The following is a 16087-nucleotide window of genomic DNA, read 5'->3' as shown; positions in this document are numbered from 1 at the left end:
TGGAAGGACTGACTGATAAGCACTGAAAAAAAAACAGGTATTGATACGCAGAACTTCCATTTTTCAGTGAACAATAACTGACCTATAATATTACAAACAATGACATACTCAGTCTAAATTTGTGACCTCACAGGTTACATAAGTTCAGAGGTTCAGAGGTAATATTTTCCAGGATTGCAGCAACGTCCTCAGCACCTTTTTACTGGCCTCTGACTGGCCGCCAGCTGAACATTTGACCTCCGCGATAACAGCCAAGGATGTTGTTCCTCACTGACACCATCACAGGTCACAAGGACTGCAGAGCCACCAGGCCTCAGTCATAAAAACACTCATTTACACTCGTTCGCTGTTTAAATGTGTCGGAAGACTTTTTTTTCTCATTGTGGATCAATTTATGTTTTTTTAATCGCATGTTGTTAAAAATATCCTGCATGTACATCCTATGTCCAAACACTTTGCTTTAATAAAATGATACCTCATGTAAAATGTTAGCTATAAAAAGCGTAATGTTAGCATTAAATAGAGTAAATTTGGCACTGAAAAAGTTTTATGCTAGCACTAAAACGTGTAATGTTTTTATAAAAATCCAGTCACCAAGGCTCACACGGAAAGTCCAAACGCACGTCAAACTCATCGCCAAAGTATTGATCATTCAACAGTCTTCGTTCAAAACCTCTTAATGCTTTAAAACACTCAGAGCTAGCAGCTAATTCTGCACCCTGAGATAACAGGCAGGTTTCCTTCTTGAGGGAATAACCTTTTTCCACCTTACTTTCTTGATTCGTGCAGTTTGAGGCACAAAAGCATCTTCTCATGTTGATCCTCCCATAAACTGTCAGTTGCTCTCACCTCTAGACTCATAATCTCAGCAAGTTAAAATGAGCTCTCGCACAGTGTTTTCTTGTGTATTGATTTAATTTCTTAATGCATAGAAGATGACGATTGAGATAACATTGAGATGTAACAAAATGCATGAAGTCTCTCTGCACATGTGCTCAAGCTCCTGTGGTCTTTAATCTGATGGCATTCAGTTGCGTTTGCAACCAGATTTAAATAAGGACGTGTCTGACAGTGTCGAGCAGATGAAAGCAAAAGATCATTCGTCTGTTTTTTGTTTTTACATTATTTTGAACTTTACTTAATCTTTGTTTTATCCAGTGAATTTAACAGATTTTAGGGTCAACATCATTTCTCGACATGAACCTTATAAAACATCCCCGTGTCACCTGATGTCTGTATCTCCACATGTCCAAACCCCGGTGCTGAATCCTCTGGCTGTCGTCCATCGCTGCTATCTGAGCTCATCACGCCTCCTCAACAAACATATCTGTGTCTCTGTGGTGAAACCATTTTACTGCATCCACCCCTCAATAAACTTTATGGTGGTGAAGAGGCAGAGACCGAGCAGCTCCGCTCTCATTTCGCTCTGTTTACTCAAAAATGAAATAGGAGCACAGCCGTTGCTACTCTCAACGTGGATGTACTCTCTTTGTCCTTAATGTGCTCAGATGTGTAAATGTATATTCTGTGTATAGATTTTACTTTGGTCTCTAATTTAAATCTTTACACATCTGGAGACTTACAAGCAAGCAGCACGAGGAGGGACTGCAAATAGCCCAAAACTTTAATGGTGGACTGAACCAGATGATTTAAATTAGTATTCAGTTGGACATTAGAGATGTTTACATTGACAAATACATGCAGCTACAAGGGCCCTAACATCTAGATTGTTTTACATTACTCTGCAGATTTAGCATGTGTTGAACATAATCTGCTTAGCAGAATCTTTTAACATTATGTTTGAAAGCAGATTGCTGGTAAAAGGGAAAGAATAGGAGCAGTATTGCACCATACAACATTACTAGAGGAATTCACAAAATCATAAATGTACAGAAATGAAGTGGCCCTGAAATGGATCCTTGGGGGACCCCATCCCATATTTGATGGTTTTAATTTGAGATTTGTGACCTTTAACATGTATATATTGCTCCTCTCACACATACAATTGTTCAGTGTTCTGGTTTTTCTTTTTTTTTTGTTCTTTTATATGACCTTTTTCTTCCCTTGAGTGCATCGAGAGCATTGTTAAACCAGAATCAACTTCATTGTACTTCATCTGTTTCTTTCTGGCAGTATATTTTTATGGCTATGTTTCCACAGTTATTGTGGCAAAGCATATTTTTTATATATATTTTTAATATAGTTGTATAATATGTACATATACTGAATATATATATATAGTCAACTTTTATTTTGTATTTTGCTTTTTGAATTTATCTATCTCTGTTGCAATTTTTCTTTCCAGCTGCTATTACATGTTGCTGTAATACCCAAATTTTCACGGCTGGGGATTAATAAAGTTTTACCTTATCTTATTTTCTCTATATGTGCACACTTAGTCAATAAAGCCGACGATTCTGAATTCAAAAAAACCTCTTTGAAGGACTCTGAAGGCCTATTAAGTCTAGTTCAGCATTTTTTTTGCCAGGGCCTCTTGCAATGGCAGCGCCCTGCACTGCTGGACTGGCTTCATTCAAATGAATTGCAGGGCTGCGTTTTTTCACGCATAGCTGCTGCACTGAGCACAGCTGTAGACCATCATAATAAATGCAGGTGATTCAGGTGAGTGTCTTAAACATTTCCATCAACTCCTCTCTTCTCTCTTTAGAGTAAAGGTGGATGTGCAGTAAAATGACGATGTTCAGAGAGATTTTTGGGAGAAAATCAACCTGAATCAATAGCTACAAGGTGAAAGTTAGGTGGAAAAAAATAGGATTTTGAAAATTACACACTTTACTATGTATCCAGAGGAACCAACATGATGTGTGGAGTTCCCCAGGGCTCCGTCCTTGGACCTTTTAAATTTAACACATAACCTATATGCACCCATTAGGCCAAATTATGGAAAAATCTTAAATCATCTATCAAAATTACCAGCTAAAATAGACACACGTTTGGTAGTGTTTTTATGTTTTGCATTTTTAATGGAGTTACAAGTTTAAAACAGTGACTGCTTAGGGCCTCAAGTTCAAGATGGCTGTCTGAACAACTGACACACACACACACAAACGCTGCTGATAGTCCCTATCGGTGTTAAGATAGGACTGTTATTGGAGGTAAAATGGACTCAGAAGGACAAAGGTCTGAGTGAGGACAGATGAACACACCTACACAATATGGATGCGCACGCACACACACACACACACGCTGCAGTAGATAGCAGGATCCTGTGCTCTGTTTGCCCAGTGTTCCTCTTCGCCCTTTGGACACCACACCTCAACTGCTGCTGCATCAATTAGCAAATATGTTTGTGTAGGTGTGTGTGTGTGTGTGTGTGTGTGTGTGTGTGTGTGTGTGGGTGTGTGTAGGTGTCTTGTCTTTCATTTGTTATTTGTTGTCTTGAAACTTATTGCTTTGATTGGTTCTCTCTCTCTTTTTAATTCCTTTGCTTATTTAAAAAGTGTGTGATGTCTGAATAAGAGTCATCACTGGTGGAGAAGTATTCACATCTTTTACTACAGTAAAAGTACAACTGTCAAGTATTATAAGGGCATGGAAAATGTTACTCAAGTAAAGTATGAAGTATAATCAGGAAAATGTACAAAAAGCATTAAACTGACATACTGAATTGATTTAAATGACTGACCAACAAATGACCTGTTAAAGCAGTGGGGCCATCGAGCCAATGTTGGCCTCAACAGGTACAATGTGGATATATTTGCTTGGGCCAGTTTGAATCTATAGATTTATGACGGCACAGCCTGTTGGCACATTTTCTGTGTTGATAAATGTTGGACGTCAGATATCAGGTGACTTTGCGATCTGAAATTGTTAGATGATAGAAGTTGCAAGAAAATAAGTGAAGACGAGGCAAGTGGTCCCTCATGATGGAAATTCAGCTTCAGCAACAATATTTATGTAAAATCCATCACTTGAATCCCATCAATGTCACCAGAACACTAGCGTCTTGAGCGACGCTTGAAAATAAGCCAACAGGTTTATCTTGCTGTTAATCAACACACCAGTCGCCATGGTCCTCAGAATCACCCTTGCTTGCAACTCCTCCTTGGACGGTGGTGTTATCTTTGAATGAGCTCTTTGTATCTGCAGATGGAGCAGGTCCTCTTCCACGAGTCTGTCATGTTCCACCGCCATGTTTCTACAGCAGCCATGAACAGACAAACCAAACACTGGATCTCAAGAGCAGCTTTCATGTTTTCCTTTACCTGAAGGCCACCGTAGCTTCCAGGAGGATGAGCCAATGTTTGCAACCTGCAACCTCACCGGTAGATGACACTAAATCTGAAACACTGGACATTTAACTTGCAAATATATGTTTTATTAATTTCAAGTTACATCAACTTAAAATGTTTAGTTTTCATTTTCAGAACATATGGTGGCAAGTTCACTTGACTTGAAATGACGAGTTGAATGAGTTGAGTTCACTAAAAACTCAACAAATTAACTTTAAAAAAACATAACTTCCTGCAGTGGATTGTTTGACAGGTGAACTGATCTAGAGACGCCCTTTGTTTTGTAGTTTAAAGAAAACAATGGTGGAAAGTAGCTGTGTGTCATTAATACAAGTCAAATTAAGTCATAGTTGTTTCTTCTTGTGGCCTCGGGTTTGTGACTTCAACAAGTCAGTGTGACTAAACATGTGCTGACTGAACTTGTTTCGTGTCTCAATGAACTCAGCTTCCTTTACATCACTAAGTTCAATGCACTCACATTTTTCAGGAAATACATTCCTAAGTTGAGCCACTTTAAAATGTTTAACAGTGTTCAAATTTCATTGGAAAACATAAACTTGATAAAGTTTGATGGATGAGATCAGAGTCTTTTACAGGACAGTTACTGTATGTGGAGCAGAAAAGAAAACGAGCCTGTGCAGCCTGTCAGGTGCTTCAGGTGTGTTTCCTAGTGGTAGAACAAACATTCAGATCCTTTTCTCACTGAAAATAAAGGTACTAATACCATACTGTGAAAATACTGCACAACAAGTAAAAGCCCTGCATTCAAAAATAAGAGTATGTAAATATTAACAGCAAAATGTACTTGAAGCAAAGTAAAAGTACTAAATGTTACCTGTCAGTGTTTTACTGTTATATTTGATATGTTTGCATTAATGTTACTGGTGCATTAATATGTGTGTTGCATTTTACTACTGTAGATATTTAAGGTTGAGCTAATTTTAACCACTTCATTTACTGCTGGCTGGTTTATTTTATTTTATTTATTTAGCTTAACAAGTAGGAGGATTTACATGGTTTTCACTGGACAGGAAGGGTATGAAAAATGAAAAAAAAAACGTTTAAATTAGCTCATCTCGACCAACTACAAGAGTAAAGCAGTGCTTAATGCATCAGCAATATTGATGATAACCCAACTTTGCTGTTAACGCATTGGTACTTTTACTTAGGTAAACTTTTGAATGCAGGACTTTTGGAGTAACTTTACAGTGTGGTATTAATACTTTTACTTCAGTAAAGGATGTGAATACTTCTTCCACCACTGCCAGTATCACGTTTCACAAGCTGAATGTCTCTCACACATTGCAGATAAATGTATGAGTCCTATCAGGGTCTCACATGTTCATGCACAGGCTGCAAGTTTGACGTCTGTTTTGATCCATGAAACATGTCCAGATGAGCGAGAAGAAAGTGTCATGATGCAAATAGAAGGTCGCATGTTGCAGATGTGGTGAAACATGTCCCATATGTGTTAATGACAAGACAGCTGAGCAGATGGTTTGCTGATAGTCAGATGGATCAGTTTGATCAGCTCCCAGAAAGAAATGGAAAGAAAACTCTGACGACTTTCAGAACACCTTCATATGACCTTCAGGACACCTTCATATGACCTTCATATGACCTTAATATGACCTTCAGGACACCTTCATATGACCTTCAGAACACCTTCAGGTGACCTTCAGAACACCTTCAGATGACCTTCAGACGACCTTCAGGACAAGTTCAGATGAGATGGCCTTCAGGTGACCTTCAGATGATCTGTTTTGTAGAGTTGTGAAGTGGGAGGAGTAATTTTAGGCACACCTGGTTCTGGAAGTATAAGTCCCATTCATTTTTACCATAGACAATTTTACATGGCTCACAGTTTGAGCTCCTCTACAGAACGGATCAGTGTGAAACTCACCAGGTTGCATCACCAGCACAGCAAAAGAAGTCAAAGGTACAAGAAGCTTGGGGACATAAAAAATTAAGGAACTGGAAGCTGATGATTACGGTCTTGATTAGTGGGTCACTTTTGGATGAATTTGGTCACTATGTCATCGTGTTTTGTTCAGTTTCTGATGATTTTTTTAACATGTTTAAGGACAACCCTTAGTTTCTATGTTCAGTAACAATGAAGATATTGTTTGAAGAAATATCTGAAATGGGAAAACAGAGTAAAGAAAAACACTTCCAGGACCAGCAGCTCCTCACACTTGACCACACTTTACCTGACCACCAAGGTTTGTGGTTCACATGTTCTGCAGACACAGTCACATTGATAGTGGACATGGTTTTTTATTGCCCTCTATAGGTTGAGGAAACATTTCTTAGTGAAGCAGGATATATGTTTTTAAATGCATTATCATTAAGCTAAAAACAAACATCTGGAAACTGGATTTACCCTGAGAATCCCTCTTTTTAAGTAGCTTTAGAGTTAAAAAAAAATTTACACACTGTCTGACAGTATCATATATATTCTGTATCTGTTTGCTGCAGCTCTTCACTGAAGCTAAATGATAAATTGAGTGAAATATTCACACCCAAGACATGTTTTATGGCTGCATCATTCCATCAAATGGAAATATTCAACATGTCTTGTACATCATTTTGATATCTTTGGGAACTTTTCGATCTCCACTGGAACTTAAAATTAAGTTCTGTGAGTTTGGACAAACAACACGAGCTTGCAGGGATGGACCCAGCGGTGGATCTTGCACGAGTGAAGAGTTGAATTAAAGTTTTAAAGATAAAAGCAACCAGACAGGCTGAACTTCCTTTTGCCAGCTGACGACATCCCAGAGAGCAAACATGGAATCACAGATAGGAATTATCTGTCGCTGGTGACTTCGCCCATCGACAGTTTCTCAATTTTTTTTACGAACTTTAGCTTTAAGAGGGCGGACAGACAGGTTGGAGAGCAGGATGTGATGCAAAAGTTTTTCAGTTTGTAGGGGAGAATTTTTAGTCCACCTCCCCGACATCAGTGTCCAATAAAACATCTCTCCCCCCACCTCCTCAGTACTCCTCTTTGATATTCAAAGGTAGGGAGGAAGGGGACACTAGCCCATTGCTGCCACTGCTGCTTGTCACCATAGCGACGCTGCTCCCACTGTTTCCATGGAGGCTGCCGCCTCCTCCGCTGCCGTTGGTGCCGGTGGGAGGGGTGGGCGTGGTCGTGGAGGAGGCCGGCTGCTGGAGCTTCTTCTTGTTGATTTTGCGCTCCTTGGCCCGGCGGTTCTGGAACCAGATCTTCACCTGGAGCAGGAAAAAAAGGGTGTTTTTATTTGTATTTAGACAAACTAATACCTGCATTGTGATTTTACATTAACCAGATACAACTATGATTCAGAATAACATATAACTTTTAAGCATCTTTTAAAAGGACCATATTAGTGTATGTGCATGTTTTAGCCCATTTACTATAAATAAAGTTCATTGCTACTCAATCTAAGGCTTTTTGGTGGAGCAGGAGCTGAAATTCAATGTCAGTGCTAGCACCTCCTGCTTTTGCATGCTAGCAACAGCACACTAACAGGCTTGGCGCTAGTTAGCCTGCTGACAAACAGCTGTCATTACAATCCATGAATTAATTGTTGAGATATTTCAGTCAGGACCAAAGTGATGGACAGACAGACCAACACTGCCATCCCCGATGCTAGCCTGGCTAAAAACAAGTACAGTGTGTACCAAAGCCTGATAAATTTCTTCCTCTGCGCCATAGAAACACATCAGTGAGCAGCACTGGGTGACAAGTTCCTTCATTACCACGAACAAGCACAATGTAGTGCATTTTAACTCAATCCCACATACACCACCCTGCTGCCCCAGAGACTCACTAGAGCACTAAATGTGGATTAATCCGCCGCTGAAAATAGTCCCTGACAAATACACTTTTTCCTGCTGTTTGAGTAACGTTTGATAAAAACAGTGACCCGCTGTCTTAGGAAATTACTGAGCTTTAAAAAAAAACTATTTAAAACCTGTGGATTTGTGAGGTTTACATATATTCTTCTGTGTTGTTGTGGTGTACCTGTCTCTCTGACAGGCTGAGCGCTGTGGCGAGCTCCGCCTTCCTCCTGATGGTGATGTATTTGCTGTAGTGGAACTCTTTCTCCAGCTCCAGCCGCTGGTGGTCGGTGTAAACCACCCGGTACTTGTCTTTAGTCCGCGTCTTTCCATCTGTAAAACACAGAAACACGACCAGGTTAAAACACCGCAAACAATTCATTAAACGTGTTATATCTTGTTTGTTTAATCTGTACAAGATTGCTTCATATAGCATGGAGACGTTAAGAAGTGTTAAGTTTTTTAAGTTGAGGGATTAATTATGAGTTTTTATTTAATCAGTTAATTTTGTGGCTTGAGCGCTCCCACGTTTATAATTCCACCTCAAGCACAAAATCACAGACAACCTGTTAGTATGTAAAAACGTGAATGAAGCATATGGAGTCGTAGTATTTTATATTATGTGCTATAAACCGCTCACATAAACTGATGTCAGTGCCTGGACAGACTGACGGAGTCCTGTGTTCTCATCATGACTCCTGTATTCAAATAGACAGCCTGCCTCAGCTGGATTTGCATAAACTGAACCCTATCTGCTTTTATTCATTTATGGACTCAGTGTTCGTGAGCTACAGTTCAACTTAAACACTGTCAGAGGGTCCAGCTGTTGAAGTGGAATCAATGAGGTGGACAAATGACCACTAAATTTCATTTAGCATGCAGGGTCAGAGCTTTGTTTCAATCTCTATTGAAGAGCAGGAAAGCTTCCCAAAACACCAAATGCATAAGGCTGAATTTTGCAGGATTAAAATCGTGCATAACAACATCAGGAATATTCACCCAGTCATGAGAATGAGACTGTATGTATCTATACATCCACAAATGCATTCATTCAGAATTTCCACTTTCCGCTGCCTGGCGACTTCTTGCCTGTAAATCCACTATTTTCTGATTTTGTCGAAACTGAATCTCACAGAATATATCATCATATCATTATATCCGATAAACATCAACATTTAAGCATTGTCACGTCACTGTTTATGTTAGCATACTAATGTTAGCATTTAGCTTGAAGACACCACTGTGCCTACGTACAGCCTGACAGAGCTGCTAGCATGACTAGACAGCATGATTTAATTATTAGAAACACATCAAAATGGCCAATCACTGTCACTTTTAACAGTGACACTGATGGGTGGTCTCGTGCATGACAGTTGGACGTGCTACGCGACCATCCACCATCTCGACCTTCACGTCTTCATATGTCAGTACTGGAGCTGCAGATTTGTCCAGTATGAATGAAGTGATACAAGCCTGCTACAGAGGAACCAACCAAGCAACCAAACATGGCAGAAACAAACTGCCTTCATAAATGATGCTCTGTTGGTCGGACCCAGATCGGACGGGTTCTTATTTAACCATTAAAACATTTAACTGTAACAGCAGAAATACTGACCGACAATCTCAACTATCTCTGTACAAATGCAGACTTTGAGAAGGTACATTTCACACACACACACACACACACACACACACACACACACACACACAGTGTTTAAGTTAATTAAACGGCCTTCAGCTCTCTTTAACTCGCACTGATTCAATATTAACACTAAACACACAACAGTTAAATAAGTGATGTGTCTCTCTTTTTTAAACACACGCCGTCTGTCCTCTAATCGGTCACCAGGGCGAATTACAACTCAAACATTTTAGTTTCAGGCAGGACATCTGTCCGAAATGTCGACTTTCTGCTTCATTTGTCGGAAAGTAAAAACCAACAGTTTGATTCTCCCTCGGGCAGATAAAGAGCTGAGAGAGAAGAGACGCTAATGAAGGAGCGTAAATCAAAGAGCTCTTCAGTCTGTCTGAGAGAGACAGAAAGAGCGAGGTTTACTGTGCACACACACTTTAACAACAGCACACACACACTGAAGTGCAGCTCTGTTTCACTTTCACAAGCTCTTTCAGAATTATTTCTTAACTTTGGACAGAGTCAGGCTAGCAGTTTCCCCCTGATTCCAGTCTTTGTGCTAAGCTAAGCTAACCACAACTTGATTCAAACTCCCTTCTTATCACTCATCTAAAGACCTTTCCCAGCTTGGAGTATGGAACATGCTTCATCTACCTCTTAGAATGATGACTTTATTATGTGTGACTTAATTATGTGTGATATTTGCCAGAAAACTTTTTACGATGTGAAGAAGTTCAAAAGCTAAAACTTATTTTGCTGTTGACGTGACGTCTTCACAATGTTTGTTTTGTTCAACCAACAGTCCAAAACTCAACATGATTACATTTTTTTTTCAAAAGCTGTGAACATTACATTTTTTCGAATGAAAAATTACTTTAAACGATTATCAAATAGTTGCCAATTCATTTTCTGTCAATCAAGTAATTTATTAATCGATTTATCATTCCAGTTGTACTTGTATAAACTGTTGTGTGATTTAATTTGTAAGAAAAGAACATATTTCATAAACTCTTCATATATTTTGTCTGTGAGAAGCTTCATTTGTAAAGTAACTAGTAACTAAAGCTGTCAGATCAATGTAGTGAAGTACAAAGTACGATACTTCCCTCTGAGATGTAGTGGAGTAGAGTAGAAAGTGGCATATGTCTATGAGCAGGGCTATAGCCAGGATTTTTACAAATACTGAGGTAAAAAGTCTCAAAAGCCACCCCAAAAAAGTCTGTTAAATGTTCTTTCTCCAGGTTTCTTTATATTAATGTAACTGTTAAAATATTTGTACAATTATCTCAATGTTGTTTAAAGGCCCTCTTTACAATGTTAGGAGTACTTTATGAAATCCTTTCATTATACTGTACTTTTTTCTACCTGAAACTGTCAAACTTAATTAATCCAGCACCAAACAGTGATTCCTGAAGAGGTAAAACCAATTCATGCATCCATTGTCTTGCTGCTTTCTGTTTCTGTTACATGGAGGCTGCTGTAATTAACAGTTTCCAAGAAGTCAATAATTATGACCAGGAAACTCTGATCTTCCTGATACTTGGCTTGGCGGCAAACAAACATGTCAGTCAAAGTTCATGATTCAAGATAACAGGAGATAAAGTGAACGGTATGAACGGTTAACTCTCACGTCTTCACCTCTGCAGCCATAAAACCCTATTAAATTATTCTTTCCCTTCTCTAAAATCCATCTAAAATGATGTGATCATGAAAAGAGTTCAACATATAAACCAACAGCGTGTCTCTCGATACTTTCTGACTTCCTGTCCGTGGTTCTCAACTCGAAGCACTTTGGTTCCTACTGAAGGCATAAATCCTTTGAAAAAACTCATCAATATCTTGTTTCATTTAAAAAAAAGTTTAGTAATTTTCAAAACAACCTCTCACTCTAAGTTTTATCAAACAAACGAGGAAAAAGAGCATTTGTTGGGGACTATTTTCAGCAGAGGATTGATCCACATTTGGTATTTGGGGCAGCAGGACAGTGTTTGTGGGACTGAGTCAGAATGAGCTGCAGTATGCAGTGAATGTAACTAAATACATTTACTTAAGTACTGTACTTACATACAAATTATAGGTACTTATACTGGACTCTTTCTATTTATACTACTTTAGATTTCTACTCCACTACATCTCAGAGGAAAACATTTGTCTGACAGCTTCAGTTATTAGTTATCTTTCAGATTTCGATTTTTCATCCTCTTCCTGTGAAAACCATGTATGTCCAGATGCGTTAATTTTTTAATGTGTTCCTTTAGGAGTTGAGAAAATTCTCCTGCTTCATAAATTCAGTAAACTCTTTAAAAAGTCTCTTGGCTTTGCTGGAAAATGTGTCATCACAAAGATGAAAACAGGTTGTTTTTCTGACCTCATGAAACCTTTTAGAGATACGCGGTTCTCACAGGACAGCGACACAACAAACATATGATCATCTTAGAATATGATGCATCACTGTAGATTAAACTCGCCAACAGTATATAAAGTAGTTAAACTGAGCTCAACCTGAAACACCTGCAGCAGTAAGATGCAACAGACAGAACGTTTTACTGCACAGTAAATGTGCTTTTACTTTTCATACTTTCAATGCATGTTGCTGCTTATACTTACATACTTTTATTAGTATTTTCACTCTGTGGTATTACTACTTGTACAAGTGCAAGATCTGAGTAGAACCTCTTCTGCTGCACCTTGTGAGATAAATCCAGGTGAGGCTTGAAAAACAAAGTCGTCAAAATCAGACCGGTGGTGTCAGATGCGCACGCACACACGCACGCACGCACACACACACACACACACACACACACACACACACACAGAGAGAGACACTCAGGTCACACTTCACACTTCAAAGTGGGAACTTTCTTGTAAACTCTTGTCTTCTCCGCCCGGAGACAAGCGGAGGACAAAGGCCGAGCTCAGCCGCCCGGAGTCACGTCGGACATTTACATCACAACGGCTTCAAACCGGCTCACACGTTTGATCCGCGCCAGGACGGCCCGGGACCCGGTGGGACCCGGTGGGAAGATTTTTACCCTCTATCCAGGGACAAGACACCAAGAATATCGACATACTTTAAACTTCACTTCATAGTTTTTTGTTTGTTTGTTTGTTTTTGACAACTCCCCGGTTGCAGGTGATGCGATATTTTGATCGATGAAGCTGCACAGCTGCAGTTTACACAGGGATCAAAATCAAGTGAGATTATTTAAAAAGACGAAAAACACCAATTTATTTAACACAGCAACGTGCAACACGAAAAACCTCGCTGAAAAAGTTAAATGGAAATAAAATGGGAGAAAACTCATATAAATAAATTAACAAAATAAAATAGAGGAGCAGTAAAAGTCTTTATGTTTATGGTTAAATCAAGTAAGACAATATCAAATCGGTATAAATCAGTAATTTATTATCTGATACAGCCTGTATTATTCTAGTTATTATCTTAACTATAATGCTGTTTGTGAGACTGACACTGGAAACAAATATGAAGTGGCTTTTACACTATAATTGTTATGATTATTATCATTATTGTTGTTTTTCAGTTACAATAGCGCTTCAGCTTTATGAAACTGCTCCTATGAAGTGCTGACAGTGAAGAAAAGTTAGAAATCCATGAACTTTCACATTCACATCATTAATTAACAGTAGAAGTGCTGTTTCCCGTCAGGCTGCTGCTGCTGCTGATATCTGCACTGAGTACAAATGTTCAGACATTTGAGTATCACGCTGCTATCTGTCCTCTATTGAAATGTTAGACAGTCTGTTGGCAGTCTGTGTGTGTTACTGGGAATAAAAGAACTATAAAAGCACTATAACTGACAACTAACAAATTCAACTTGATTTAAGTTGTATTAAATAGATCCAAAGAGTTTAGAACTATTACAGCAGTATCAGGAATATTACATATAATTAAAAGATGCTACACCTTCATCACACACGTCTTTATAAAAATATTAGAGATAATATAATAACATTATCTACAGGAAATAATAAATAATTCCTCTTCATGAAAATGTCACCCCGGGTCTTACTTGGGTTGGGCGGTGCGGAGCTGCGTCGTATCCAGTCATAGGGGTTCCTCCTCGGCGGGGATCCGGGGGACAGCTGCCCCGCCGACGAGTTCAGGGAAGCGGGCAGCAAACCAGGCGGCTGCCCAGTAAACTCCGGGGGGCTGAATCCCAGGGTGGGACCCACCGCGCCGGGCACGGTGGATGCGCTGGGAGGCCCCCCGGCCGCGGCGGCCGCGGCTGCGGCGGCGTAGTGATGCGACGACCAGTCGTCCCGTGTGGGCGGAGGGGGCGGGTAGGCCGAGCTCCAGCCGCCGGCGCCCGGCCCGGCCTGCTGAGCCGGGTGCAGGTCGTTGTTGATGCCGTGGTGGTGGTGGTGGTGGTAGCCGGCGAAGTCTGAGTACTGCGGTGGGGCCGGGACCGCGAAGTTCTGCGGGCTGAGGCTGAGGCCCGGGTGGCGGGTCACCGGGTTCTGGTGCGGGTACATTGTGGGGTCCTTATCCAGCTGCAGGTAACTCACGTACATCTTTCCAGGTGAGGGAACTCCCTCAGCATACTGCGGATCCAGCCTGATGTCTCTCCACTCTCCTCTCCGGCTCACCTGATCTACAGGTTGAGTGAGCTTCACTGTGTATGCTCTCTCTCCTCTCTACCTGTCCACACCTCCACCTGTTCTCTCTGTGTGTATATGTGTGTGTGGGTTCTCCATCAGCTGCCCGTTAAAAACTTCTGGAGTCACATGGGCTGTTTTATTGCTCTTATCTCCCTCCCCCCCTCTCTCTCACGCTCTCACTCTCTTCCTCTGTAGCTCTTCCTCACGTCTCCTCCACTTCATCCTCCTCATCCTCACAGTTATCACAGATATAACCTACCGGTTACCAAATGTTTTTATCCACTTAAAGTCAAAATACTAGTAGCAGTCAGTAGTAAAATCCACAGCAGGTTAGCCTCCCTTACCCCTCCATCAATCCCCCGTGCTCCCCCCTCCCTCCCCCGGCCTGCAGTCTCTTCTCTATCGGCCTGCATTTGCATGACAGTCGGCTGCTGCATTTCAAAGGCTGCCATCAAAGGAAAAGAGGCTAACTTACAAATGACGGTAAAGAGATGAGAAAAAAAGGACTAACATGTCGTCAGTCAGAGTGACGGCAGGTCAGCGTCATTCATTCATTTATTCATTCATTCATATACTCATGTATTTATTTATTCCTTTTCATTTCCGCTCTCTGTCAAAGTCAAAGGCCAAAGATTTAGTTTATTCTTCCGTAAAAACATGAAAATGCAGGGCTGTCATGAAGAACTTTAACACTATTTTTGAAAAACCCTATTATTACTGTGTTAAAACACTTTAATTTCAAAATTCACTGTCAGTTTTAATATGTTTTAAATCACATTTGAATTGTAGTCTAAAGTCAAGGCAAGTTTATATGACACAGGGTGTTTTCAGACTCTGATCTGACTGTTTTAGACCTTATATGAGTTTATTATTATTATTAATTTTAATATTGTTGTTGTTAAATTAAAGCAGGTGATAGGAAATAAATCCCAAGTGACCTTGATACTCAGTCTTAAAAATTATTTAATTAAGAGTCAAAACCATAACTCTTTCCTATTTATTTTATTGAATTAATGACATATTTGAGCTGCACAATTTAGAAGGAAATCAATGGTATTTTATAAATACTTTTTTTAAGTACAGTTTTGAGATACTTGCACTTTATTTGAGTATTTCCATTTTGTTCCATTTTGTCCTCTACTACTTTTATTTGCAGGTGAGTTACAGCACAGTGACAGTGCAGCTGTAAATGCATGACTTTTACTTGTAATTGAGTATTTTTACAGCAAACTATTGCTACTTTTACCTGAATCAAAAGACATTTTATAACTTAATTCAGGATGTAATTCAATTTCGTTTTCAACAATTAACTACACCAGATCAGTGAAACTTCAGCCCTAGTGAAGTCAAACAGAATGCAATCCATTTATATAATAAGACATTTGAGATGAGTTATAAGTGTTGAAAGTATTATTTTGGTCCAATTTTGGCTTTCATAACTCAACCCAGATTTTTCATATTCAGTCAAATGTAAAGCCTGAATTTATATTTTTATATTTTCTATCATTATATTTTGATTTTATCTCCGTATCTTATTTCAATTAGATAAAATACAAATGGACAAACCAGACCCTGCAGTGCAGTAATAAGAGGCCCCACAACTGATAAGATAAATAAAAGCAAACTGTATCTCTGGTCCTTTTATGTTTGTGCATTTGTATTTAGTTTTCTAATTTATTCTATTTAAATTGATTGTCTTTCTAAATGTTGTTAAATGCATTTATCCACCTCATGTAAAAAACTTTGACGCGCA

At 39.5% G+C, this 16087-nt stretch overlaps 1 protein-coding gene across 1 annotated transcript; it reads right to left on the bottom strand.

Moving 5' to 3' along the window:
* Positions 1-7250: 7250 nt before the first annotated feature.
* On the bottom strand, positions 7251-14247 carry cdx1b (caudal type homeobox 1 b). Its single transcript, XM_041951602.1, has 3 exons — positions 13746-14247; positions 8266-8414; positions 7251-7490 (listed from the first exon to the last, which is right to left on the bottom strand). The coding sequence occupies exons 1-3, from the start codon at positions 14245-14247 to the stop codon at positions 7251-7253; spliced, it is 891 nt and encodes a 296-aa protein (XP_041807536.1).
* Between the last annotated feature and the right edge of the window lie 1840 nt (positions 14248-16087).

The sequence above is a fragment of the Chelmon rostratus genome, chromosome 14, assembly GCF_017976325.1.
Source record: "Chelmon rostratus isolate fCheRos1 chromosome 14, fCheRos1.pri, whole genome shotgun sequence".
Taxonomy (NCBI): domain Eukaryota; kingdom Metazoa; phylum Chordata; class Actinopteri; order Chaetodontiformes; family Chaetodontidae; genus Chelmon; species Chelmon rostratus.
This window is presented reverse-complemented; position numbering and strand designations above follow the sequence as displayed.